The sequence below is a fragment of the Brassica oleracea genome, chromosome C2, assembly GCF_000695525.1.
Source record: "Brassica oleracea var. oleracea cultivar TO1000 chromosome C2, BOL, whole genome shotgun sequence".
NCBI lineage: Eukaryota > Viridiplantae > Streptophyta > Magnoliopsida > Brassicales > Brassicaceae > Brassica > Brassica oleracea.
Window position 1 is genome coordinate 47,670,938 of NC_027749.1, and position 26,238 is coordinate 47,697,175.

Consider the following 26,238-nt stretch of genomic DNA (forward strand, 5'->3'; position numbering starts at 1 on the left):
CTTTAATTTTAGTGATAAAAATAGATTATCAAACTTCATATGATGATGGTTAGTGCGAGAATGATTAAATAACAAAAATTCTCAGTTCAACACTACCTATCAAATTAAATCATATTCAAACTAATAGAAATGTCTGTCTTTTTGTCTTTTTTTATTTATTAATTTATCATAAATATATGATTTTTTATTTAAGTTACATGGATAATTTTTTGATTAACAAAGTAGTGAATTTTCAAAGGAAATGGAAGAGGACACGTGGCAGCAAACCCCCCTGCCACTTATCGGAAGAAGGGAAGAAGTCTACTTTATATATAAAGATTATACAGTGATAAATGCCGACTTGCTTAGCGGAGGTACCGTGGAACAGCTAGAATTAAGATATTTCGATAATATTTAGTGTGAATTTATGGATGTTCAGAGATATGTTCCCATATGCTATCTAGTGTATCTATCAGAAAAGTAGTCAGTAGAAGTAGAGTAATGAAGCTTTCTCTGCAATTGAAGTTATATGGGTACCTGATCATATTTAGCGTCCTTTTGAGAATCCCCTTGGCCTGTGCTTAATACGTACAGTTGGCCCACATCATCTGAAAGTATTATTGACGTTCCATCTCTACATTATGAAGATAAAGATTAGCAATCAGAAGTACTAGGAGCATAACGAGTACGGAAAAGGTACTATTTGCTTACGGTGAAAACTTCCCATCGACCAACTTGAAGTGTGAAATATCGTATGTGTGGATAGGTTTTCCTTCCCATATCTAGAAGAAGAGAACAAAAGGTTTAGTAGATAAACAGAAGAAGCGCTTAGGCAGCGCAGAAAGTAAAACTTACATCCCACACTATTGTTTTTCCATCATAGCCAGCACTCATAGCTATCCGAGGATTGAAAGGATGGACGTCCATAACATATGTCTACAAACAATAAGTACATCATGTCAATAACGGTAATACAAGGTACTACGAGGAAATCATGCCTCGAAAACTAGAACAGGAACCAGACAATATAACGACGCATAAATGGCATTAAGCAGAGTTAGGATTGTTCTCATATAAACAAAAAGACATTAAGAAATGGTTGAAATAATAGACAGTCTGCTTAGAATTTCTTTCCTTATTTTTCTTGCTTTGAAGTACAGAGGTAACAGTTTTAGCAATTCCGAAAACTCGCTTAAGGTAATCAACCAAATCCATGACAGGAAGAGAAATATACAGAAGGGATCAAGCACTCACAGATGCTGTATGGCCAGTTAAAGAATGTACCAAGCTACCATCAGAGGCATTCCACACGCATATTCTACAATCTTTAACATAGAAAGTGATTCTAGTTAGCAAGAGATGAGCGCTATAAGTCGTCCTGGATTAAACTCTAAGCCATCAAGCGTGTCAAAAAAGTGTTACCCATGATAGCGGCAAGGACAAAACGATTATCCAGACTCCAAGCAATCATGTTAACCCCACGGGGAGTAGGCAGGATCCTTTGACGTGGCCCACCTCTAGGGGGTTGAGGAGGCATGGGCGGAGGTGGAACCTTGAGATGATATGCTCGTGTCCATCGGCAGCTTTTTCCCTGAAAAACATAAATAAAGATCCGAGTTTCTGCTCTGATGAAAATGTATTGAATTAGGTGAATTCGTAGCTATCTAAGCGAAATTGAACATTACATGTGATCTCCGAGATCTTGGGATCCAAATGATTGCACTACCATCACGAGAGCATGTAACTATGTTATCATGACAGAACCTAGAAAATAGATGTGTCATTGAATGTCAAACACAAAATAGAACATCGGAAAAGGTTAATATTAACAGTAATTGTAAAATTATCTAATTGCAGCTTTGATTACACACCAGGAGCTCTTAAATTTTGGAACACTATCGTCTTTTGAGTAGTCGGCAAATTTAGATCCTGCAGCACAACCACTGGAAAGCACCACAGCAAAGGGATAAGATAAGACAGTTAGGACCTCATAAGAAATGTAATTTCAAAAGTGAATGGTTCACCTGAACTGAACATAATTAACATCATTCTCATGTCCAGCCAAAACATCCATCTCATGATTCGGCTGCTCTGGGTCATCACTACTGATCCTACTAGCACTCCAAACCTATGACCAAGGAAACACCTTTTGTAATTAAGTGAACCCTATAAATTTTGTCAGAAAGTGTGGATTGGACATTTATCAGTACCGAGTATACTCTGGCAAGAGTGTCAGAGCTACCAGTGACAAAGACAGATCCACTGGCATTGAATGCGCAGGAAAAAATTTGGTGACTCTGCTGAGCGTTACTAGAAGAAGGGCCATTGTTCTTCCCTGGAATAGGTTTCCATAGTCAGTCCTACAGCTTCCAGTAGATCAAAGCAAAAAGGAATTAACCAAGAATGTAGAGCAATCACCATCAGGACTAGGAGGCCTAGGGACATATATCCGTGGAGCAAATTGGGCACCCCGAGCATCCCATATCCTGCATGTACCATCATCCGACGATCTGCAGATATTTAAGGGATCAAACAGCTTATAAAAAGATCATAGAATAAAACAGAGTGGATTTAACTTTCCAGCTTTGTGACCAAAAGGTTAACTAATTCAAAACTTCAAAGCTATACTGCATAGGCAATAAGCTGAAAATCCACATAATGAATAGCATGGTGCCAACCAAATGAAAAAAAACTGAAGAAACATAATAATTCTCAGATATTCTTAGGAAAAATAATGCCCCAGATTGCGTACACATGATGCCATAAGGTACAATTTGAGAAAAAAAATCCTTACGAAAGAAGTTGGTACGGGGATCCAGGCCTGGGACTAAATGCAATGGCAGTAATAGCTCCAATATGTCCACGAAGTACCGAAACTGGTAAACCATCTGGCAATCGCCACTAGAAAAATCCAGATGGGCGAACTCATCACGGAGGGTAATGTAAGGAATAGTGGAAACATGTATATAGGAGATACAAGAAACTTACAACACGGATCACACAATCATTTGAAGCGGATGCTATGAAAGTGTTGTTCGAATTCACAGCAAGATCAGTTATGTCACCCTTACATATGCACCAAACACAAAAATTATAAGTACCACTTAAGAATACAGTAACAGGATTATAGTATTCTTATAGAGTACTTGGAACTCACTTCATGCCCTCGACAGCTGGCCAGGCAGTATGCAGTCTCCATTGACCATACTTTTACAAGGCGATCATCTGAACCAGTGATTGCATACCTTCCTGAGCGGTCAAGTATAGCTGCAGCATATTGATATAGGTATGCAGTTCATCCAAATGATTAGTATATTATTTAAAAAAGAAAGATAATATTAAGATTCACCCCTAAACAAGTAAATAACATACCACAGTACACAGCATTTCTGTGTCCACGTAGCCTCTTGATGTTCTGCATCTTTTGTACCATTGTAGATGGTTTTACAATGACATAGCAAGCTGCACGAATTGATGGGGCTCGATGATGTCTGGCAAAACCACCACCAATTTCTCTCAAACTTAAACCACGCACCTGATCAGCATGCATATGAGGCCAACGCATCCCTATAGGTGGTGGCTTGAGATCACTTCCAGCTATGTCCTTGTCGTCTGCAAAACCAAACAAGGCAGAGCTTTAGCGAGCCAAGATTTTGAAAGAGAACTTAGCAAATGCAAAATAAAGTCCTAAGTAACTTCTAAGAAAAATCGGTTTACTATAGTTTGTGTTTATATATGTATGCAAGTATATAGATAAATGGGTGTGAGTGTGTCCATCATGAGCAAAAAGACAAAACTAACTCGCCAACAAGAAAAGAAAATTTTAGAAATCACTTACAGCTCAAAAGGGAGAACGATCCAGTCCCTAAAAGCGTTGGGACACCAACTGTAACTAGTTTATTTCCATCAGCAAGCCCTCGTGAGGGAGTAGGCCTACTTGAAACAAAGACCAATTGCTTCAGAAGCTCCACCAAGTGATCTCTTTTTACGTGAGAATACCTGAAAGTGCACATATAATGCCATGAAACGTTAAAAAAATCTCTGGTGGGAATAAACCCTAATACAGTTCAACAATTAACTTCTTCATATCAAAATCCCATAGGTACTACAATCAGTGAGAGCAGCTCTAGTAGTTACCTCTTAGCCAACTCAGCATAGTTTAAAGGAAAGGAGTTTCCATCATCATTCTCATCCCCACTAGGCAATCCACTCCTCGAGTATGAAGCATGATATCTTCTAGGAAGGAGCTCGTGTTCAAGAAGTTCATGTCGCAACAGCGCATAAGTTCTTTGGCAAGGCCCAGAGGAAAGTAAGTGGAGCATCAGAAAGTAAACTTCCCGCTGGTCCAAATCAATGTTAGGCGGCAAAACATCTTGAGCAATATCTGGGTCATTCCCTGGCAATTTTCTGGAAAAATTCAAAGGCTTCATAGGGAGAGAGACTGAATCAACTTTGGGAATGTTTTTCCTAAGAGCCATTAGACCCTGTCAATTTTTCCAGATATTAACATCAATTTATCAACGCAAAAAAAAAAAACATGAAAAGACAGACAAAAAAACATCAAGACGATTAATATTTCCAACCAATAACAGAAGAATACGATCCTTAGCGATTTTCTATTACTTGCAAGTAGTTCCTATTTAATTCTTTGCAGCAAATAATCTAAAACAAAACAGGATAATGAAAAAGTGAAACAAATTGGCGAAATATCATCCTTGTACGACTATGGTTGATAATCTGTCTACCATCATTGTATTGTCGATCAGAAGGATGATTCTGGCACCAGTATCCAAGATCACGAACTCCAATATTATATATATATCAAAGGTTCCAAAGCTTTGTTAAAAGAATCTGGCTAGTATTATCACCAAATCTACACCCAATCAAATGCAAGTTAACTTTTAAATAAAGAAACTCCAAACCAATAACACATTGTATCTGCAACATGAAAACAAAACCCTAAAACACCAAATTATATAATTCAAACGCAAATCAAATGAAAACATTGCAATTAACAGGATTAAGATTGACCACAACGCCAGCAACATCTTCAAAAAAAAAAAAAAGGGATATTAAATATGATAAAATTTGTCGAACCTATTGAATTGTTCTCTCTGTTTACAGTAAAAGGCGGCGGTTAGAGAGTCGACGAAAGCTTTCCAGCTTGGAGGGTTGAACCCAGACTTCGAGAAATTCAATTAGGGTTTGTGGCTTAAGGGAATAAATAGGATCATAATCGAAGAAACGTGAAGCTCTCTCTGCTGCTACTAGTGGCAGATTCGGCAGAAGGCGAAGTGTATTTTTGTGGAGACGCACTGCGCTGGGGATAGAACAGAGAAACGAAGAACCTTGACCTCCCTCAAAAACACTGCGTTTTGAATTCTTTTTTAGAGGCTTTTAATTGTCTGGGTCCGGTCACGTGCCATGGCCCATAAACACAGAAACAAATTTGATTTATTCAATGCATTGGTTATCAAATAATCAAAAGTGGCTGTAGTTTAGTGGTGAGAATTCCACGTTGTGGCCGTGGAGACCTGGGCTCGAATCCCAGCAGCCACACTTTATTTTTTTTTATTGCCTCTGTCTTTACTATAAAGAAGGCCGAGGTTTTGGATTTGTTTCTAGGCCCATTGACGTTTTGAATTAGTATAGTTGTAATTGGTTTATCCGATTATGAGAAACCATTTAAATTGGTGGAAGTTTTCCTAATTATCCTAACATACAATTATACTAGCTAAGTTTTCCTAATGCTTAAGCTTAATACTGGTCAAAATATTTTTGTCACCTAGTGATATCCTGATCATTTGTATATCAAGTATTCAAGGGACATTCAGCAGATTAACTTAATTTAAAGTTTTTGTGTTTATTGTCTTGGTCTCTCGAGAAAGTAATGGGAAATTAAAATTGTTTATAACACATGTAATATAGCTCTTTATCATACGTAAATCAAGATGAACTAACAATTAGTCTGACCGGAGTTTTGTAATGAAGCCTAAACATGATCACTTCTTCATCTGATTAAAATAGTAAAATTTAGTTCCTAACAAAATTCGAATCTATGATTAACGGATTTACGCCTTACTCTCAGCGCCGGCTCAACATTGTTAAGGGCTCTAGGGCAAAAAAATTTTTTTACCTTTTAAATTTGTATACTAATATTTAATCAGTAATATTTTTTATATTTGTAATGAAAATAAAACTATATACATATCAAATAATTTTGGAACCTTTTCAATTTTATTTATTATATTTATATTTTTTTTATATATAAAAATATAGATTTATAAAAAAATTGGACCCCTTAATTAGTATTATACTGGAAGACGTGGATTTGAGTCCGGGGCGGTCACACCGCTTGTTCCCCTTTGTGAGCCGGCCCTGCTTACTCTAAATCTTTTATCGTAAGACACAAAGTCATCCTCACAGTCTCTCTTTGCAACGTTAAATGATAGTATAGATAACATCTTCAAAGTTCATAGTGGAATTTTTTATTAGTTCTAATCAAAGGTGTTTCATATCAAGATACTTTCAATCTCAATTGTGTTGCCTTCTAATGTTCTTTCTCGATCTCAAGTGTGTGAATGTAGTTCAAATTGAACATTGTTTTTGAATTTTTATAAAAAGGGTAATGCTTAACATATACTAATCTCAACATAAAAGAAACGCTGCTTAGTCTTCATCTCCACGTTGCTTAGTATTAACGTTGCTAAGAAACCGTCGCTGCGTAGTCTTGTACCACCGACAGCAAGCTGGTGGCAAGCCACGCTTAATTGGAACGGCGACATTGTACATCATCATCACATCTTGAAAGGACAAAACCATACTTCTGTTGTAACTATTAAAACAAATGTAGCCACTAATTTTGTAATTACTGTTACTAATCAGTAATTAGTCATTACATTAGTTTGTTTAAAAAAAAAATCAAAATTGGGTAGAGTAGTTGTGATCTAAGTACCTAACCAACCAATAGGAGGTCACATGATCGATGAGATCACTAGCCCAGAGAGAGAGAGAGCTTATGAATGGTCTCTCCTCTCTACCATTCCTTTTCCTCCCACCATTTTTTAGGTTCTCCTAACTAACTCGACTCGTGTCGTGACTAGGTTTAGTATCCTCTCTTCTTGTAAGCTTTCTCTAGATCTGTTTCCCTATTTCTGATACCAAAGTTTCGATATTTCCGAGGAGATTGCATAAAGTTTGAAACTTTTTATGTTTTTTTCCTTTTAACGTTAGATTCGAATTGTGTATTCTCGAGGTTCCGAGTTCGACTCGTCTCTTCTACATCGAAAGATAAACACTTTATTGTAGTTAATCAGATTGTTTTGTGTCTGCATAATTCGTCTCTGGATCTGATCACTGTTCTGTTTTGATTCTCAGTTACCCTTTTTGATCTCTTCCCAAAAATGGCAACGGGACAACTGTGTTCTCGAACCACACAAGCTCTGTTCTACAACTATAAGCAGCTCCCTATTCAACGAGTGATCGACTTCGACTTCCTCTGTGGTACAGTGTCCTACATTGGTTTGATTTGGATCAATGTGACCGTTGAGATTTTGATATCAAAGATGATTTTTTGCTTTTTTACAGGACGTGAAACACCTTCTGTTGCTGGAATCATAAACCCTGGCTCTGAAGGCTTTCAGAAGTTCTTCTTCGGACAGGAGGAGATCGCTATCCCTGTTCATGCCGCGTAAGTTTAAACAACATACCATACAGAATCTGAGCCCAAGTTCTTTTGCTTTAACTTGTTTTTGTTTATACAGCATTGAGGCAGCCTGTGCTGCGCATCCAACCGCGGATATATTCATCAACTTCACATCTTTCAGGAGGTTTGTATTGACAAAACTTACCATTGTCTCTTTTGTGATAGTTCTGTTGATTGGTTTCTCCTTAATCCGTAGTGCTGCTGCTTCGTCCATGGCTGCTTTGAAGCAACCAACTATCAAAGTTGTGGCTATCATAGCGGAAGGTGTTCCAGAATCAGACACCAAGCACCTGATTGCTTATGCTCGTGCAAACAATAAGGTGTGTGTTGTGGTTAGTGATTAGCTTCATTTTTTTTTAATCTTATGAGACTGATTGGGTTTGTTTGCAGGTTGTGATTTGACCGGCTACCGTTGGAGGTATTCAAGCCGGAGCCTTTAAGATTGGTGACACTGCAGGAACCATTGATAACATTATCCAGTGCAAGCTGTACAGACCTGGATCTGTTGGTTATGTCTCCAAATCTGTATGTGATTATTTTCACAACTTCATTAAGTTTACAATGTATTGAGAGTTTTTATTTATCACTCTTTCTTTTCTGGTAGGGTGGAATGTCTAATGAAATGTACAATACTGTTGCTCGTGTGACTGATGGAATCTATGAAGGTGAGTTTTATGAAAATGTAAAGTAATCTACCAATGAGAAAGATTAGTGAGACTGTTTTGTTTTTGATGTTGTTAATAGGGATTGCTATTGGTGGAGATGTGTTCCCAGCATCAACTTTATTTGACCACATCCTACGGTTTAACAACATCCCACAAGTTATATACACCAATTACGCCTGCGGGTTCTGTCTCTTCGGTTAGTTCGGGTCGGTCGAAGTCTCGCTGAACTGAACCAAAAAGAAATCTGGTTCCTTTTTTTGTCAGTTCGGTTTCAAAACTTTCTACCGAAGTTTTTGGTTTTCGGTTTATATTGTTGACATAAGCTTAAAGATGACTTAAGGTGCAAGTTATCTTAATGAGTTTAGGATAAGGATAAAAGGAAATATGTAATTCCTAATGAGTTTAGGAAAATAGAATTGTTATATAAGGAGATACCATGATGTGGTATAATGTGTGGTGTTAGAGAGTTTTGAGGTTTTGAGTTAAGTTTCCTCAAGAAGATTATCAATAAACAAGTTTGAGTTTGAGTCTTTGATTGTTGAGTTACAATCTTAGTTTTGATTTCAATACGTGGTATCAGAGCATTACTGAAATCAAAACCTACGTTCGTGTGAGAAGAAAGACGATCACGACATGGGAGACCTAACTGTCGTTACCACCCGTCCGAAGGAGAACAATCCTTCTATCAAGTGCCCAATGCTCAACGCTACCAACTATACAGACTGGAGCATGCGTATGAAAGTGATGCTAAAGGTACATAAAGTTTGGGATACTATAGACCATGGATCAGACGATGGAGACAAGAGTGATATGGCTCGTGCGCTTCTGTTTCAATCAATACCAGAGTCCCTGGTCTTGCAAGTTGGAAATCTCGACACCTCAAAGGAAGTATGGACAGCGATACAAGCTAGACATGTGGGAGCTGATAGAGTTCGAGAGGCAAGACTGCAGACGCTAATGGATGACTTTAACAAGATGAAGATGAAAGACACAGAATCAATCGATGATTTTTCGGGTAAACTTGCGGAGCTATCCTCAAAGTCTGCGGCACTGGGAGAAAACATGGAAGAACCAAAGCTAGTCAAGAAATTCTTAAGTAGTCTTCCAAAGAAAAAATATATACATATCATAGCCGCACTTGAGCAAGTGCTCGATCTAAACACAATGACGTTTGAAGACATCGTCGGTAGGTTAAAAGCCTATGAAGAGAGAATCCAGGACGATGATCAACAAGGTGATCAAGAAAAACTTATGTACACTAATGATTCACAGAATTATCAAGGCAACTATGGAAGAGGACGAGGACAAGGAGGCCGGTTTGGTAATAGAGGAAGAGGACGGGGACGTTACTACAGCCGAGGAGATTGGAGACAGGGCAGAGAAGGTGATTGGAGACAGGGCAGAGACGCGTCTCGAGTAGTATGTTTTCGGTGCGACAAAATCGGGCACTATGTAATTGACTGTCCAGATCGACTACTGAAAGCCCAAGAAACAAAGGAGAACGAGAATGATAGCACACATGAAGCAGAGGAACTAATGATGCATGAGATTGTTTTGCTGAACGAGAAGAAAGTTATACCAAGCAACTTCGAGGCACGCTCAGACTGTATTAATGTGTGGTATTTAGACAATGGAGCAAACAACCACATGACGGGAAACCACAATTTCTTTGTGAACTAGGATGAAAAGATTACAGGGAAAGTAAAATTCAGAGACGATTCTCGTATTGATATAAAAGGCAAAGGATCCATCTCTTTTATGACCAGAGACGACAAGAGAAAGATCCTGTCAGATGTATACTTCATACCAGACTTGAGGAGCAATATAATCAGCCTTGGCCAAGCAACAGAATTAGGATGCGATGTGAGAATGAGAGGGGATCACTTAACCTTGTATGATCGAGATGGGAACTTGATGGTGAAAACAAAGAGATCAACAAATCGATTGTATAAGGTTACTATAGAGGCTGAAGGCATGAAGTGCTTACAGCTAGCAGAGAATAGTGATTCGACTGTTTGGCACGCAAGGTTGGGTCATGTCAGTACGGATACTATGAAGTCGATGTTAACCAAAGAGATGGTCACTGGTATGCCCAACATAGAGATCGACAGAGAAACATGTTCTTCTTGTCTAATGGGAAAACAAACAAGAGCAACATTCCCGAAGGCTACAACATATCGTGCAACGCATATACTCGAGCTGGTTCATGGGTATTTTTGTGGGCCAATATCACCACCAACCGCAGGAAGGAAGAGGTATATATTTGTCTTGATAGACGACCACTCTCGGTATATTTGGTCAATACTAATGGAAGGAAAGGATGAAGCGTTCGAGAAAGAGTCGGGAGCTACAATCAAAACTTTACGAACAGATAGAGGCGGAGAGTTCAACTCTCACGAGTTTCAAGTGTTCTGTGACAAACATGGAATTCAACGTCACTTAACGGCACCATATTCTCCACAACAGAACGGCGTCGTTGAGAGACGAAACAGAATACTGATGGAGATGACAAGAAGTATCATGAAGCGTACAAAGGTACCAAACTACTTATGGGGAGAGGCGGTGAGACATTCAACATATTTGATCAATAGGATTGGGACGCAAACCTTACAATTGCAGACACCATACGAGTGTTTCAAGAAGAAGAAGCCAAACGTGGGGCATCTGCGAGTTTTTGGATGTGTCTGTTATGCTAAGAACAACACGCCTCACCTCAGAAAGCTAGACGACAGATCAAGAGAGCTAGTTCATCTTGGAACTGAACCAGGAACGAAAGCCTATCGATTGTTAGATCCTAAAACACGCAAGGTAGTAGTGAGCAGGGATGTTGTCTTTATGGAAGAAAGAACATGGAACTGGAACGCAATGGAAGGAGATTCACGTGATGATCATGAAGAGGTGATCTTTCCGGATCGTTGCCTTGAGAAGGAAGCGACGCGGAACCTTGAGCAGGAAGTTACAAACAAAGAAGAAGATGATGCTCTCGAGGAAGAAGAAGAAGAAGCCGACAGTGAAACAGAGGATCTTGATACAGAGCCCCAACAGTTGAGACGGTCAACTCGAGAAAGTAAACGACCAGCATATCTTGATGATTATGTCTTGATGACCGAGATACTTGAGACCGAAAGAATACTTTTGTTGATTAATGAGGAACCAGGTGACTGGAATGAAGCAAGACACGAGAAAGTGTGGAGGGAAGCATGTGAAGTTGAAATCACGTCGATAAAGAAAAATAAGACCTGGACACTAGTTGATCTTCCTCTAGGATGCAAAGCGATTGGCTTAAAATAGATCTTCAAGATCAAGCACAACACAGATGGAAGTATCAAGAAATTCAAAGCGCGACTTATAGCCAAAGGATACGTACAACGTCATGGTATAGACTTTGAAGAAGTGTTCGCTCCGGTAGCAAGAATGGAGACTATGCGAGTTATTGTTGCATTAGCCGCGTCCAACGGTTGGGAGATTCATCATCTGGACGTGAAAACGGCGTTTCTACATGGAGATTTAAATGAAGAAGTATATGTGTCTCAGCCTGATGGTTTTAAGATCAAAGGTAGTGAAGACAAGGTATACAGACTGCATAAGGCACTTTACGGCTTAAGACAAGCGCCAAGGGCCTGGAACATCAAACTGAAATCAATTCTGAAGGAATTGAACTTCACTAAGTGTTCTAAGGAGCCATCGTTATTCAGAAAAGAATCGAGAGGAAGTACACTTCTGGTTGCTGTCTAAGTTGATGATTTGCTAGTTACATGGTCAAACTTAGGTATTATACAAGAGTTTAAAGATGAGATGGCGACTAGATTCGAGATGAGTGACCTCGGTCAGCTTACCTATTACCTAGGAATTGAAGTGATTCAGTCCAAGGAAGGCATAGTATTGAAACAAGAGAGATATGCTACGAGAATACTAGAAGAAGCTGGAATGAATGAATGCAACTTGAGTCATATACCTATGGAGACCGGTGTTCAACTGTTAAAAGCATCTAAGGAAGAAGGGATCAACGACACTGAGTATAGAAGGAACATCGGCTGTCTTCGTTATCTGATTCACACGAGACCTGATCTTGCATACTCCGTTGGTGTGTTGAGTCGGTACATGCATCAACCGAAGGTGCTTCACGGACTGTGCTTAAAACACTTACTTCGTAATTTGCGCGGTAGCTGCTCCTACGGTTTGAACTATCTGCGTAACAACAAGAAAGGACTCGTGGGATATAGCGATAGTAGTTACAATGTGGATCCAGATGACGGCAAAAGCACCTCGGGACATATATTTTATTTGAATGAATGTTCAGTCTCATGGTGTTCATCAAAACAAGAAATTGTGGCATTGTCTTCATGTGAAGCCGAGTTTATGGCTGCAACAGAGGCAGCAAAGCAAGCAATATGGTTGCAAGAATTACTTGGAGAGATTACAAGCAATGGAACAGAAAAGGCGGTCGTACGTATTGATAACAAGTCTGCTATTTCCTTATCCAAGAATCCGGTCTTCCATGGAAGAAGCAAACATATACACAAAAGGTTTCACTTTATAAGAGAGTGCGTTGAAGATGGAATGGTCGATGTTGAGCATGTAGCCGGCATAGAGCAAAAGGCGGATATCCTAACTAAGGCACTTGGGAGAATCAAGTTCAAGGAGATGAGAAGCTTCATTGGAGTCCAAGATGTGTCAAATGAGGTTCTTAAGCTTAAGGGGGAGATTGTTGACATAAGCTTAAAGATGACTTAAAGTGCAAGTTATCCTAATGAGTTTAGGATAAGGATAAAAGGAAATATGTAATTCCTAATGAGTTTAGGAAAATAGAATTGTTATATAAGGAGATACCATGATGTGGTATAATATGTGTTGTTAGAGAGTTTTGAGGTTTTGAGTTAAGTTTCCTCAAGAAGATTATCAATAAACAAGTTTGAGTTTGAGTCTTTGATTGATGAGTTACAGTCTTAGTTTTGATTTCAATATATATTAAATAAAATTCGAAAAAATTCGGTTAAGCTCGGTTGTTTAGGTTTGGATTTTGGTTAGTTCGGTTTGGAATTTTGGTTAACATGCTGCTCGATGGATCTTGTGTTTGGCTCTTTCGGATCAACGATGACTTAATGCAAGAGCTATATTGCAGATAAAGATGATGGTTGTACTTGGAGAGCTTGGAGGAAGAGATGAATACTCTCTTGTTGAGGCTTTGAAACAGGGGAAAGTCAATAAACATGTCGTTGCTTGGGTCAGTGGGACTTGTGCACGGCTCTTCAAGTCTGAAGTGCAGTTTGCTCACGCAGTAAGTGGCACTTAAGTTAAAATGCATCTTTGTCTGCTGTTCAAATCAATATAGTTATTTGAACATGATGATTATGAATAGGGTGCAAAAAGTGGTGGCGAGATGGAGTCTGCACAAGCCAAGAATCAAGCTCTAATGGATGCTGGAGCTATTGTTCCCATTTCATTTGAAGCCTTTAAATCTGCAATTAAAGAGACTTTTGAGAAACTGGTTAGTTTCACAGTGTTGTTAGCGCAGCTGGTATTGTCTTTTGTTGCAAGCTTATGTGTTCATTTTCAACTCCAATCTTAAAGGTTGAAGAAGGAAAGGTCTCTCCTATAAAGGAAGTCACTCCTCCACAAATCCCTAAGGATCTTAGTTCCGAAATTAAGAGTGGGAAAGTCAGGGCTCATACTCACATCATCTCCACCATTTATGATGATAGAGGTACTGTAATGGACACTAAACCATATAGTCTAGGGCTGGGATTTGAAACTGAACCGAATGAAAATTTTTGGTTAGTACGGTTAGGAGTTCAGTTTGATTCGGTAGTTTTCTTAAAAAAGGTTTGTTTTCTGTTCGGTTCGGAAAAATTATAGCTAAACCATACAAAAAACCCGAACCGAACTAACCGAAATTAAAGGAACTTATCCGAAATGTTAACAAAACTAAACCAAAATATAACCGAAATCAAAAACTTTGATAGGATTTTCAAAAACCGAACCCAAACTGAACTATATTTTGGGTTAATTCGGTACGATTTAAGTTGAATCGGCCTAATATAGTATATTGAGTAAACGCAGCGAAATTAGAAAATAAGTTGCACAGAACACTTGACAACAAAAAGTTCCTTCATATATTAATTTGCAGGGGAGGAGCCATGCTATGCCGGTGTTCCAATGTCTTCCATCATTGAACAAGGCTTAGGAGTGGGTGATGTCATTTCCCTGCTTTGGTTCAAACGTAGTCTTCCTCGTTATTGCACAAAATTCATTGAGGTCTCTTGGTTTCTCTCTTTGCTTTTAAATCCATTATATCTCAGTATACAATGTTCTCACCTCATACATATATACTATTGCGTAGTGAGATTAACTCTGGTCTCTACAACTTTTGAATTAGATATGCATTATGCTGTGTGCTGATCATGGTCCATGCATCTCCGGGGCTCACAACACCATTGTAACAGCAAGAGCAGGCAAAGACCTTGTCTCAAGTCTTGTCTTAGGTCAGTCAACATCTCTTCCACACCTCAAACACATCAGTTTGTTTTAACCGTGCAACAATCTTTAAGGCTGTTAAAACTTTGCACCAGGTTTATTAACCATTGGTCCTCGGTTTGGTGGAGCCATTGATGACGCTGCTAGATACTTCAAGGACGCATGTGACAGGGTAAAAAGACCCTTTTGCCACAAGTGACATTAGTTCTTGAATCTAAGCTCTAATTGGTTGCTTGTTTCAGAATCTCACACCTTATGAGTTCGTCGAGGGAATGAAGAAGAAGGGAATCAGAGTCCCTGGAATCGGACACAGGTAAATAAGATCACCTCTTGTAATAAAGAAACATCCCCACAGGTTCTCTTGTCTGAAACCTGTATTCTTCTTCTTTACAGGATCAAGAGCAGAGACAAGAGAGTGGAGCTGCTTCAGAAATTTGCTAGGTCTAACTTCCCGTCAGTGAAGTACATGGAATACACAGTAACAGTGGAAAGCTACACGCTCTCAAAGGCAAACAACCTCGTTCTCAACGTTGATGGAGCCATTGGATCTCTCTTCTTGGACCTTCTAGCTGGTAGTGGGATGTTCACTAAGCAGGAGATCGATGAGATTGTTCAGATTGGTTACCTCAACGGTCTCTTTGTTCTTGCTCGCTCCATTGGTTTGATAGGGCACACCTTTGATTAGAAGAGACTGAAGCAGCCACTGTATCGTCACCCATGGGAAGATGTCTTGTACACCAAGTAAAACTCATCTCAGCTTTTTTTTTGTTATTATTCCATTTACTTAGCTCTTTGTAATATTCTTCAGAGATCTTACTAAAAGATGCTTTTGTTTATGTTTTATCTAGACTTCCTCGAATATATCCAAGTTTATTTGGTACTAATGCATAAAATTTCTGGTTATTACTATACTTTATAGTACTAGATAATGCTCCTTGTGTGTATGCGAGATAAATTTTATAATTGTTATAATAAATATGAAAAGATGATCAAAAGTTGATATTGTAACTCATGACTTCTAATATCTTTTCTTACAATGGTTGGTTATCTACCAACCATCAACTTGTAGTCCAATATCAAGGCAAAGAACAACTCAAAGAATCTATAACCTCTCTTCTATTTATGGATATTACAACCATCAAACAGTTTATATGATCGTTAATAACTATAGTCACATTTTTATTGGATGATGATGTCTTAATTTGTATTGTCCGTGTGTTTTGGAGTCGAGATGTTTTTTTTATTGTTCGAATGCGTATTAAACCACAAAGATCAGTCACACATTCTCAAAATGTTATCAAAATATGATTACTTCTCAAGTTGAAACAATTGTGTGCTACGTTAAACTCGTCCGTACTAGGTCTAAACACTTTTAGATACAATATTAGAAATATAACCTAACTCAACCCAAAAACCACCTCAAAAGTTAAAGATTACTAACCCCTGTTCGTTTCTCTAACGCGCGTCAGAGAACAGCGACCAAAAATTAACAAGTATTTGAGAGGAATTTCAGTGGAGTGTTGTTACAGAGTTGCCGTCGGCGAGTGTCGCTGCTCCTCGTTTCTTCTATTTTATTGTCGCTGTTTAAATCAGCGTCACCCGCACATACCTTGAGCTGTCGCTAGCGGCGAACATTAGCATATTTCAGCCCTCTTTTCCTATTGGTTGCTGAGCTGTCACTTAAAATCCTTTTATATTTTTGACCGCTGGTTTTTAACGCAGCGTTTTGAAAAAGAACAGGGGTATATCTTTTATATGTTATCAAAAGACTGTTGTTTTAATCGATGTAAAACTCTAATAATTGTATATATATTGAACAGAATATTGTATTTATTGAAATCAAAGAGGTAATTTCTTCAAATTGTGACTATAATAAACATGATATGGCCTAAACATCATGTTTAGCATTGTCACTTCAAATTTTTTTAAATTATTAATCATCTATTAAGGTCTTTTCAAAAGATAAATTTACTTTGTATCTATGTATTTTGAGTGTAAAATCTAGTGAATTGTCAAGAGTTGAATCATAAGAAATATTTACTCTTTGGTTGGAAATTTGCAATTCCAAAAGAATTAGTAAGCAAGAAAGACCTAATTCATGGTTCTCTACATCAATAAATGTCAAGCCAAAAAGGACTCAAACTACACTCTTTAGCAAGGGTAAAATTTTATTTTGACTCCACTATCTTTGATTTATGCCAGTTTTTTTGTTTATTATATATATTTGTCATATATCAAGTCATATAGTTAGACAGTCAATTGAATTCACGTACCATTTGGAAAATAAATTCATATTTTTGTTTAAATTTGTTCTTTATTTTCTCATGAATTGCAATGTGATACATGTTTATTTTCAAATGTTCTGTGAAGAAGATTCTGATGACTTCAATTAAGATAAAGTGTCAGTGTTCTTACATATCTTGAAAGCTATGATAGATGAATTTTTTTATTGTGAGCTGAATTTAGCTATGTATTTTGCTTCAATTTGATTTGTATTCATTGTTTTGATTTTCTGGGTTTAGTAAGTTTCCTTTTATTTTTTTCCTCTAAAAGCAAAAGCAACTATTAGGTTATCATCTTGGTTGTGAGATACATACTCTTTCTGTGACTAGAGGTTTTTTTTCTATGTTGTTTCTTCTGACCATAAACCTACGTGACTTCCTGGTAAAGTGTATTAGAAATTCGTTTTGTTTTTATTGTTCGTTTTTTAGCTGAGCATAACTAATTTGTTTTCTAACTTATTTGTAGAATGGTTTTGTTGAGCGTCTTCTTGATTTTGTTTTAAAGAGTGGAGTTTATTTGCAGATGATTCTGGTATGTCTCCAGAGTTGATTCATAATGACATGTAAATTGACTTTTTAGTCACAATTTTTCATTTATTAACTAAGAAAGACAATTCAATGCTAATTGTATGATTTGTAATCATGGATGGTAAAAAAAATGATTGTAATGGCCATGGAAAGAGAATGGACAAGAAGGTATGATTCTTATAGATTTTATTTGTTTGGCCAAATGACTTAATACAATTCATGATATTTTAATTTCGCCACTAAATAAATATTTTGGCGTAATACACGTTATATCAATATTTTGGCTGATTAAGAATAAACATGTTATTTTGTTATTTGAGAAAGATTTTCCCTTGAACATTCACTTGTGTGTTCAATCAAGTTTTTTCATCATGAATTTATGTTTGAACTATTAAAGCACATTTGAAGTTTTTAATGTAATGAAAAGTCTTGACGATTTCAATACTGAAAACATGACAGTTTTTCTTACATCTCTTAAAGGCTATTATAGTTGAGAAAGTATTTTGTGATCTGAGGTTAGTTGGTTGATTTGTGTTTATTGCTTTGATTTTCTCAGTTTGCTAAGTTTCTCTTCGTTTTTTATTTTCTATAGGCTAAAAAAGTGGCTCGGTTATCGAGTTGGTTGTGACATATATAACCTTCATGAGACAAAAAGATTCTACTTCTATGTGGTTTCTCCGGACTATAAACCGAAAGATCTCTTGATGAAGATACATGTCTTCATTGCAACGATTCCTGACTATCTGGTAATTTGTATCTGAAATTCAAGTGTAGTTGTTATAGTTGAACCTATCTAATTTATTTCTCTAACTTGTTTGGAGGCCGATGTTGATCATGAAACTTTTAAACATTTAAGAAGAGGAGCTGATTTGCCAGACGAGTCTTGTATGTCTCAAGAGTTGGTTCATGATAACATGTAAATTTGTCTTTTTAATTATTCTGTATCTCATATAAAGTACATAAATGATATAATTTATGCTAATTGTGTGATTTATAGACATTGGCATAAATGGGTATCCCACTGCAGTTGAGTTGTTATTGGAGAGGATAGAAAAAGAAGACGTGATCGATCTATATGATCATTTTTTTTGTCAAGAAACCTTCCGTTATTGAATTATGCATTGGAGTGACAACTGATTAGCTACATATTAGGTTTCAATGATGCAAAAGCAAAATTTCATTTATAACACATGTTGTGTCATCACCTTCATTTGTGATATGCTTAAAATTTTGTTGAAAACCATGATTCTGTGTTTTCCTTATGCTACTACTTCTTGTTGAATAATCATGATATTTTGTTTTCTTTTTGTTATTTGTATAAACTTCTTGTTAAAGAACCATGATTCATTTTCGGGATTTTTAAAGAACCATGATTCAAAATTAACCTTTTAGTCATAATCTTTTATTTATAAACTAGGAAAGACAATTCAATGCTAATTGTATGTTTTGTAATCATGGATGGTAAAAAAATGATGTAATGGTCATGGAAAGAGAAGGGAAAAGAAGGTATGATTCTTGCGGATTTTATTTGTTTGACCAAATGCCTTAATACAGTTCATGATATTTTGTTAATCTCACCACTAAATAAATATTTTGGCCTAATACACGTTAATCAATATTTTGGCTAATTAAGAATAAACATGTTATTTTGTTATCTGAGAAAGATTTTTCCCTTGAACATCCACTTTTATGTTCGCTAGAGAATACTGCAAACAAATCTGTAATTTGTGTGTGTAATTTGTTTCAACCCTTTGGAGACTTTAAAATCCAAAGAGAATTTGAGACCAAGAGATAGTTACGCCAGACTTCTACTTACCAAGTGTTTGCCCATTCAAAAACTAAGATAGAAACAAATTGTTTGGCAAAGGTAAAAAGAAATTCATATGTTTGTTTGATTTTGTTTTTATTTACTTATGAAGTGTGTGATGCAATACATGTTATATATATATATATTGAATAGTGTGTTGTATTTATTAAAATCAAAGGGGTTGTTTCTTCGAAATGAGACTATAATAAGTTTCATATGCCTAAGCATCAAGTTTAGCATTGTCTCTTAAGTTGTTTCATAATTGTTAATCATCTATATAGGCCCTTTCAAAGGATAAATTTAATTAATATGTATGTATTTTGTGTGTAAAATCTAGTGAATTGTTAAGAGTTGAATCGTAAGAAATCTTTACTATTTCTGAAACGGTTAGAAATTTACAATTCCAAAGTAATTAGGAAGCAAAAAAGAACAAATTCATGGTTCTCTACATTAAATAAATGTCAATCCAAAAAAGAGTCTCAAACTAAACTCTTTAGCTAGCAAATGTAAAAAAAAAAAGAGACTGCACTATCTTTGCCTATGTTAGTTTTTTTTTGTTTATGTAGTTTAGTCAATTCATTTTTAGACAATCAATTCAATTCATACATGGAAAACGGTATGACACTATATATTTTAAAATATCATTGTTGAGTCAATAATCACATTACCAATTGTTGATAGATCAAATGATTAACTAAAAATGCCAAAATAATTTCTATAAAACATTTTTTAGGAATTTGTTTAATTAAAACATATAATAATAATAATTTTTATTACTGATTAAAAATATAATTATAATATTAGGGAATTAATTAATTTTCAAATTAATTATTATATTTGAACTGAAAATACTAAATCAAACGCCAGTTTTTCCTATTTGTCAAGAATAATGCTATAATATGAGCTCCATTTTATTATTAGATGTTTTAGTTTTAAAGCATATAGAACTAGTTTGTAATTACAAATTTGTTTTTATTTAACTGCTACTTTTCATTAAATAATTAAAAAGATAAAAAAAAAGTAAGAGACAAAGTAATGACTAAATTGGAAATGTAAAACATTTAATTTTCCAAAATGAAAAATTCAAAGGTATATAATTTTTTTGAAAACATGAGGAGAATTAGTTTGTTGATTACATAATTCAACTAACACACGTCCTACTCGCTAATATTTAAGAATGAAAAACCCATTGCTCCATGCCTTGAAGCCGACAAGTCTCATTTTAATGGGCCTTTTAGGCCCATTAACTTCAACTATATAATCACATAAGCCATCCAGATTTTTATCTGCTCTTGTCGACGTAAATCCCTAAACCACGAATCATTCATTGAATCATTGTTCTCCTTCAAGCAACGTTACTGACGCGGTTAACAGCCTACACCTGTTGGTGTGTCTTATTCACGTCAGTTGTAATTGGCTTAAACTTTGACATTCGCGAAATTGTTAGGTTTAGTCACATGCTGATTGTGACACATACTCCCTCTGTTTTTAAAAGATGTATATTCTAGACTTTTCACATATATTAAGAAAACTCATTAAATATGCATTGTTTTTTGTGAATAACAATTTTTCATAATTTTTAGCCAATGGAAATTCAATAAACACCATTAATTTTTTTGAAACTTACAATTTTTCATAAAATCATACATTGAAAAGATAAAAAATGTATCTTTTTGAAACAAATTTTTTTTCCAAAACATACATCTTTTAGGAACGGAGGGAGTATTATATATCATCGTTAATTATGATTTATTGGGTACAACATGCTTCGCGTATATATACTTGCATGCATGAATGCCTTTTACAAGTGTTGATATTGTTTATTGTAGGTTAGAGGTAAAACAACTACAGAACAAGGAGGTAGAGATGAAAAAAGAAGGGGCAAAATGAAGCAAAGCTGATAAAATAGCAAAGATGAAGCAATTAAAGGAAGACATATCAAAACATAGTGATGGTGACTGGTGAGTGGACAGAAGTAGGAAAAGAAACCGAAACTTACAGGTCAAGAAAAAGAAGTGCATGATCTTAAAAAGTTATTACGTTGGATCACAATATAAATCAATCTTGAGTTATTTAAAGAAAGTCTTATTTAATGAGATCGTCCGGTATTAATTTAATGAGATCGCAGAACATTAAATTTATCATATCATATACATTTATGTTTGGATTAATATAAAATTTTCTAGCAATTTAATTTTGGAATTACTAAACTTTCAATTGATTCTTATGCTGCTATGTAAGCCAAATTGACTTCATAATTAAGTGACACCTAAGCAATACTCTTTTTAATTAATATAAACTTAAGGTTACAATTTTTTAAATATTTCTTTATTAAATATAAAAGATTATTCATAATTGGCTACTCTATTGATAAACCAAACCGATTCCATATATTGCAATAAAAATTGTCCTCTTTTCTAGATTTGGAGTCTTTCTTCTCTACCCATAGGTTGAAATGAGGACGTTTTTTGTATATGCTCACGATACAGTGTGATGACACCAAATAACATGAGCCTAAAGCACATGCGCGCAACGAAATATATATTTTAATAGTTGTTGAAAACGAACGTTGACCGTTCAACCATAATTATATCATTCATAAATCCTATATATATATTAATCTGAATATCTATTCAATGTGATTTTTACTCATATGTTTTTATGATCATTTGTATTTTATTATAAAAAAAATTTAAACTATAAATAATAAAATTTTCAATGTGAAACTTTTAACAATTCTCGTTACTATAGTCGTTTTAAAAAATTTGAAATATAGCATATACAAAAAATCTAATTTTTATTATATGGTTAATATGATTTTTTAATTTATTTTAATAATATAACATTCAAAAAATAATGAAGATATGTAAATTGTTGTCAAATCTTTATTATTAAAATTATTAATAGTCATATATATATTTTTTCACTTTTGGTGATTCCGTAGCTTTTATTTATGAAAAGAAAAAAAATTGTATATATTGTTAATTAATTTCATGGTTTAGTTTAAGGAGAAGTATATAGTATATGTTTAGTGGACCCACGTATATTTTTAGAAATTTTAAAAAACATTAAAATGATAACACATGTTATAGTTAAAATGTTGTAATATTTATCTTTTAATATATATATGAGATATTTTTTGGCCGGTTGAAGAGTGCCACAAATTTTTGAACAGAAAAGAAGTTTGCACTCTGGGAGTGGGAATGGCGCTGGTATCAACTAGGAAGAAACTGCTTTTCGAAAATGTGCGAGCAGACTGTATAAAATAACGAGTGAATGACCCATCTTTGACCAGCTATTATTAGGAGTTTAGGACTCTTAATCTGCCCTGGGCTAAAGCCCGTAAAGCTTGGGCTTTAGGCGCCAAAATATCTATATATTTTAGGAACGCCAAACTAGTAACGTATATTTCTCATTTGTCCGGTGGTTAATGCTTCACTTGTTTTCCTCTTATGACATTGCATGTTCGATTCTTGAGTTTGCTTTTTTTTTTTTCCTTTTTTTTTTAAACCTTCTTTTTTATTCATTTTGAAAATAACATAAAGAATCTGACATGATTTCATTCCTATATTGACAATCTTAGTTTCGATGTTTATATCAATACTATTAAAACTAAAGAGCATTTTTTTAGATCACCTTGGAGTTTTGAAGTATTTAAGGATCTCTGCCACGGAAGTGCTTTTAGTATATGCTTTTATATTTTTCCTATTTTCCATGAAATCTATTTAAACAGCTCTAGTTTCCTTTCCCTTTCACGGACATAAATTAAGTTTCTTTTCTCTATGCAAACTTCTCATCTGTTTCGCATTAAATGTCTTCGTGCTTTTAAATTTGTATGACCCATGACTAAACATATAAATATTGAGACTTTGATCATCGGGCTCTATCAACAATCACATTACAACATTTCAAAGTTTTGATATTCTGATACAATAATATAAGGATGATGCTTAATACTAAACATTATGCCCTATTCAGAATTATGAAAATCTAACATATATGAACATATTCGTGTTTATATATTTTGCAAGTTTGCCTTTTGAGATGTATAGTATGAAATAGACACAAACCCCTAAACCCCCAAATCATTTTTATTTTGTTTAATTATTAGTAATATTAAAAATAAATAGCAAATACTCATTTGGATAACAATTAAAGCTTATATATATAATAAACGTTTTACTATCCAATTACTTTAAATTGTGAATATATCGAGATGTGCAATATACGCGGGATATTATCTTAGTTGCACATATATTTTCAAATCAATAACCCAAAATTAGGAGAAAAAAATAAGGAAGTTTTTTTAAATCGGCTACAAATCGATAAAAAAAAATCAAAACAAAAAAAACCTAAATCATAAATACCTGGCCAATCATGATAGTTTCAAATGTTTTACAAATCACTAAAAAAAGCAAAACAAGAAAATTATAATTCTGTTAAAGGATTCCACGCAGATAAGTCGACTTCTGTGCTTGCGACACGTGTCCAGGGAGGAAAATCGCAGCGTTTCATTTAAGTTAGTGTGCGGGCTACTGTTTTGTTTGTATTTGTATTTGAGCCTTATGTTTGCTTAGTAGAACCCAGTCTTGAAACGAGGTGTTTTGATTTTAGGGTTGAACCCGTCTTCCATCTCCGCCATTCGATAGCGTTGTTTCGTCTTCTTCCCAACAATCCCAAAAGCTCACATTACAGATTCATCGTTTTTTTTTTGCATCTGTGTTTGACGATTCAAAATCAGAATCCGATTTCAGTTCATGGATCTGAAAATTAATGAAGCGATGGCGATGAAAATTTGTCTTGATCACAAGTCGAAGTCTTGGTGACATTTACGGCTGCAGGTTAGCGTTTTATATGATTCCTCATATGTTTTTATTGTTCGTTGATTTGGATTGGGTTGGTGATTTACATGTGAAGTTGTGGCTGATGCTGAGAACCAGTAGAAGCGGACAAAGTCTCATTTTTCACTGGTTTCATATGTTGTTTGCCTGTTTGGCATAGGGTGTGGTGTGGCTTGGTGTCCTGTAAATTGAGCTAAATGGTGAACTCATGAAGGTAAACCGGATTATGTTATTTATGTGTAGAAGATTATATGCTTTAGTTAATATTGTATTTATGTAATATGACTATTAGATCTGGTTGTGTCGTTTTGTTTGCTAAGATTGGTCGTTTGGATATTCATAGCTTTGTTTATGTTAGTAAGAATCTGAAATTATTTGTATTTTTGTTTAATTGGTTTAAACAGAATCTGAGACCGTAGATACCGAGATGCCGTCCGACATCATTATTGAGCATAATGAAGAAATTTTGGGAATCAATTCATAAGAAACGACCGCAGATGGAGAAAGCCGTGAAGACGTTTGAAAGAGTCAACACTTCTAAAGGCGGCCGAGCGATTCCGGAAGATCAGAGACCTAACTGTTTCTTCTTTGTTACCGGTAGTGGTCCTTGGATTTACATTTTTACTGCTCTCTACCCGCCGTTTTTAGAACACTGACTAAATATCATTGTTTTGTTTTGGTTTGGTGCAGTGCATTGCAATTTCAGATACGTGTGTAGCCATGAAGGAATGGGTAGACCACCTTCACGCAGAGACAGCACTAAGCAGCATCCTCCCATGCGTAGACGAGCAAACAACAAACCAAACTCTCGCTCAAATCAAATTCGTCATCAACAGCATCGTCACCATCGTGAACGCCTTCGCCAACACAAACCCATCTCCAGGCCAAAACTTCTACTACAACCAGTCCAGACCGCCAATGCCTCCTCTCTGCAGCCCCTTCCACACAGACGTGGAAGATCGCGAGTGCGGCTCCTGGGAACTGTCAATAGGAAGCGCATCATCGGTACATACTTATCTTTGTAATGTATTTAACTAAACACCAAAGGTCCAAGGCATGTCTTAATGATTTTAGGTGTGGGAGAGCTACATATGCGAGGTAACAAAATCCGATGTCTGCACGACGGTGGGGAGAGTGACGCCTGAGATATACAAGCAGCTGGTGGCGGCTGTGAACGAGAGCTACGCGTTGGAGCATTACACGCCGCCGCTGCTTAGCTTTCGGGATTGCAACTTTGTGAGGGATACGTTTGAGAGTATTACATCGGACTACTGTCCGCCCTTGGAGCGTAATCTGAGGGTTGTGAACGCGGGGCTGGGGATGATCTCTGTTAGAGTGTTGTTGTGTCTGGTGCTGTGGGTATTTTATGCGAACCGCCCCCAAAGGGAGGAAGTGTTTGCGGATCCACACCGGCCTCAAGTAAAAGATCTTAGCTCTGGTAACGGCTTTGATAATGGTTGCTCAAATGATGAAACTAAGCGTTATGCGGAGGTCGTGTAGTATACAGAGGTATAGATATGTAGAATCATATTTTGTATTTTCATATATAAAAAAGAATCGATAATAAAAGTCATTTGTGTAGCATTCATGTAACATTAGTAAGTAAGAGGAGATAGAAGTGGAGCGAAGTTTCACTTTCTGGCTTTTGTTTCAGGAATATGATTTTGGAGTCTTGATTCGCAAAAAGTAATTACTGATCAACTCAAAGAGACTGAACATTGTTTTTACTTCACCGACACTTTCAGAATTGTTTCCCTTGTGAAATTGATTACTGACGTCTACTTTCAGTATATAACGGAAATGTCAGTTATTAACATTTTTTTATAAGACGTGTGATAACTTTTCTTTGCTCCAATATACATATATACATTGGATTAATAAAAATAGCAATGTAATATTTAAATGTGGGTGCTTATTTCTTTGTTTTTTGTGAAGAATCATTTAGGTACATTCTATT

At 35.9% G+C, this 26,238-nt stretch overlaps 2 protein-coding genes, 1 non-coding gene and 1 pseudogene across 4 annotated transcripts in view; 3 read left to right on the plus strand and 1 right to left on the minus strand.

Moving 5' to 3' along the window:
* The window catches only part of LOC106326822 (bromodomain and WD repeat-containing protein 1-like), a 10,692-nt gene extending 5,343 nt beyond the window's left edge, over positions 1 to 5,349 (minus strand). The window contains exons 1-17 of one of the 2 annotated variants that reach the window (XM_013764754.1): positions 5,077 to 5,349; positions 4,117 to 4,463; positions 3,818 to 3,978; positions 3,352 to 3,591; positions 3,137 to 3,246; positions 2,968 to 3,045; positions 2,774 to 2,880; positions 2,398 to 2,489; positions 2,190 to 2,314; positions 2,004 to 2,107; positions 1,851 to 1,922; positions 1,665 to 1,743; positions 1,402 to 1,570; positions 1,234 to 1,304; positions 835 to 915; positions 691 to 761; positions 517 to 613 (exon numbers count right to left, since the gene is read on the minus strand). In XM_013764754.1, the coding sequence (XP_013620208.1) occupies positions 517 to 613; positions 691 to 761; positions 835 to 915; positions 1,234 to 1,304; positions 1,402 to 1,570; positions 1,665 to 1,743; positions 1,851 to 1,922; positions 2,004 to 2,107; positions 2,190 to 2,314; positions 2,398 to 2,489; positions 2,774 to 2,880; positions 2,968 to 3,045; positions 3,137 to 3,246; positions 3,352 to 3,591; positions 3,818 to 3,978; positions 4,117 to 4,457 (1,998 nt within the window). In that variant the 5' untranslated portion in view covers positions 4,458 to 4,463; positions 5,077 to 5,349. Of the gene's footprint in view, positions 1 to 516; positions 614 to 690; positions 762 to 834; positions 916 to 1,233; positions 1,305 to 1,401; positions 1,571 to 1,664; positions 1,744 to 1,850; positions 1,923 to 2,003; positions 2,108 to 2,189; positions 2,315 to 2,397; positions 2,490 to 2,773; positions 2,881 to 2,967; positions 3,046 to 3,136; positions 3,247 to 3,351; positions 3,592 to 3,817; positions 3,979 to 4,116; positions 4,464 to 5,076 lie in introns of those variants that run through there. The other variant, XM_013764755.1, reaches the window with a different exon arrangement.
* A 117-nt stretch (positions 5,350 to 5,466) lies between these two features.
* TRNAH-GUG lies at positions 5,467 to 5,538 on the plus strand. Its single transcript has one exon. It is a non-coding gene; the product is annotated as a tRNA-His (tRNA).
* Positions 5,539 to 6,982: 1,444 nt separating this feature from the next.
* Positions 6,983 to 15,568, plus strand: LOC106320783 (annotated as a pseudogene).
* A 9,210-nt stretch (positions 15,569 to 24,778) lies between these two features.
* LOC106324447 lies at positions 24,779 to 25,781 on the plus strand. The gene is made up of 3 exons (XM_013762412.1): positions 24,779 to 24,871; positions 24,972 to 25,286; positions 25,356 to 25,781. The coding sequence occupies exons 1-3, from the start codon at positions 24,779 to 24,781 to the stop codon at positions 25,779 to 25,781; spliced, it is 834 nt and encodes a 277-aa protein (XP_013617866.1).
* Positions 25,782 to 26,238: the final 457 nt, after the last annotated feature.

What these genes read in the sequence shown, in the direction of transcription:
- LOC106324447 (XM_013762412.1), top strand. Translation starts at nt 24,779, where the DNA reads ATGGAGAAAGCCGTGAAGACGTTTGAAAGAGTCAACACTTCTAAAGGC. An exon ending in GACCTAACTGTTTCTTCTTT is followed by an intron (nt 24,872 to 24,971) that starts GTTACCGGTAGT and finishes GGTTTGGTGCAG; the next exon opens with TGCATTGCAATTTCAGATAC. An exon ending in CAATAGGAAGCGCATCATCG is followed by an intron (nt 25,287 to 25,355) that starts GTACATACTTAT and finishes TAATGATTTTAG; the next exon opens with GTGTGGGAGAGCTACATATG.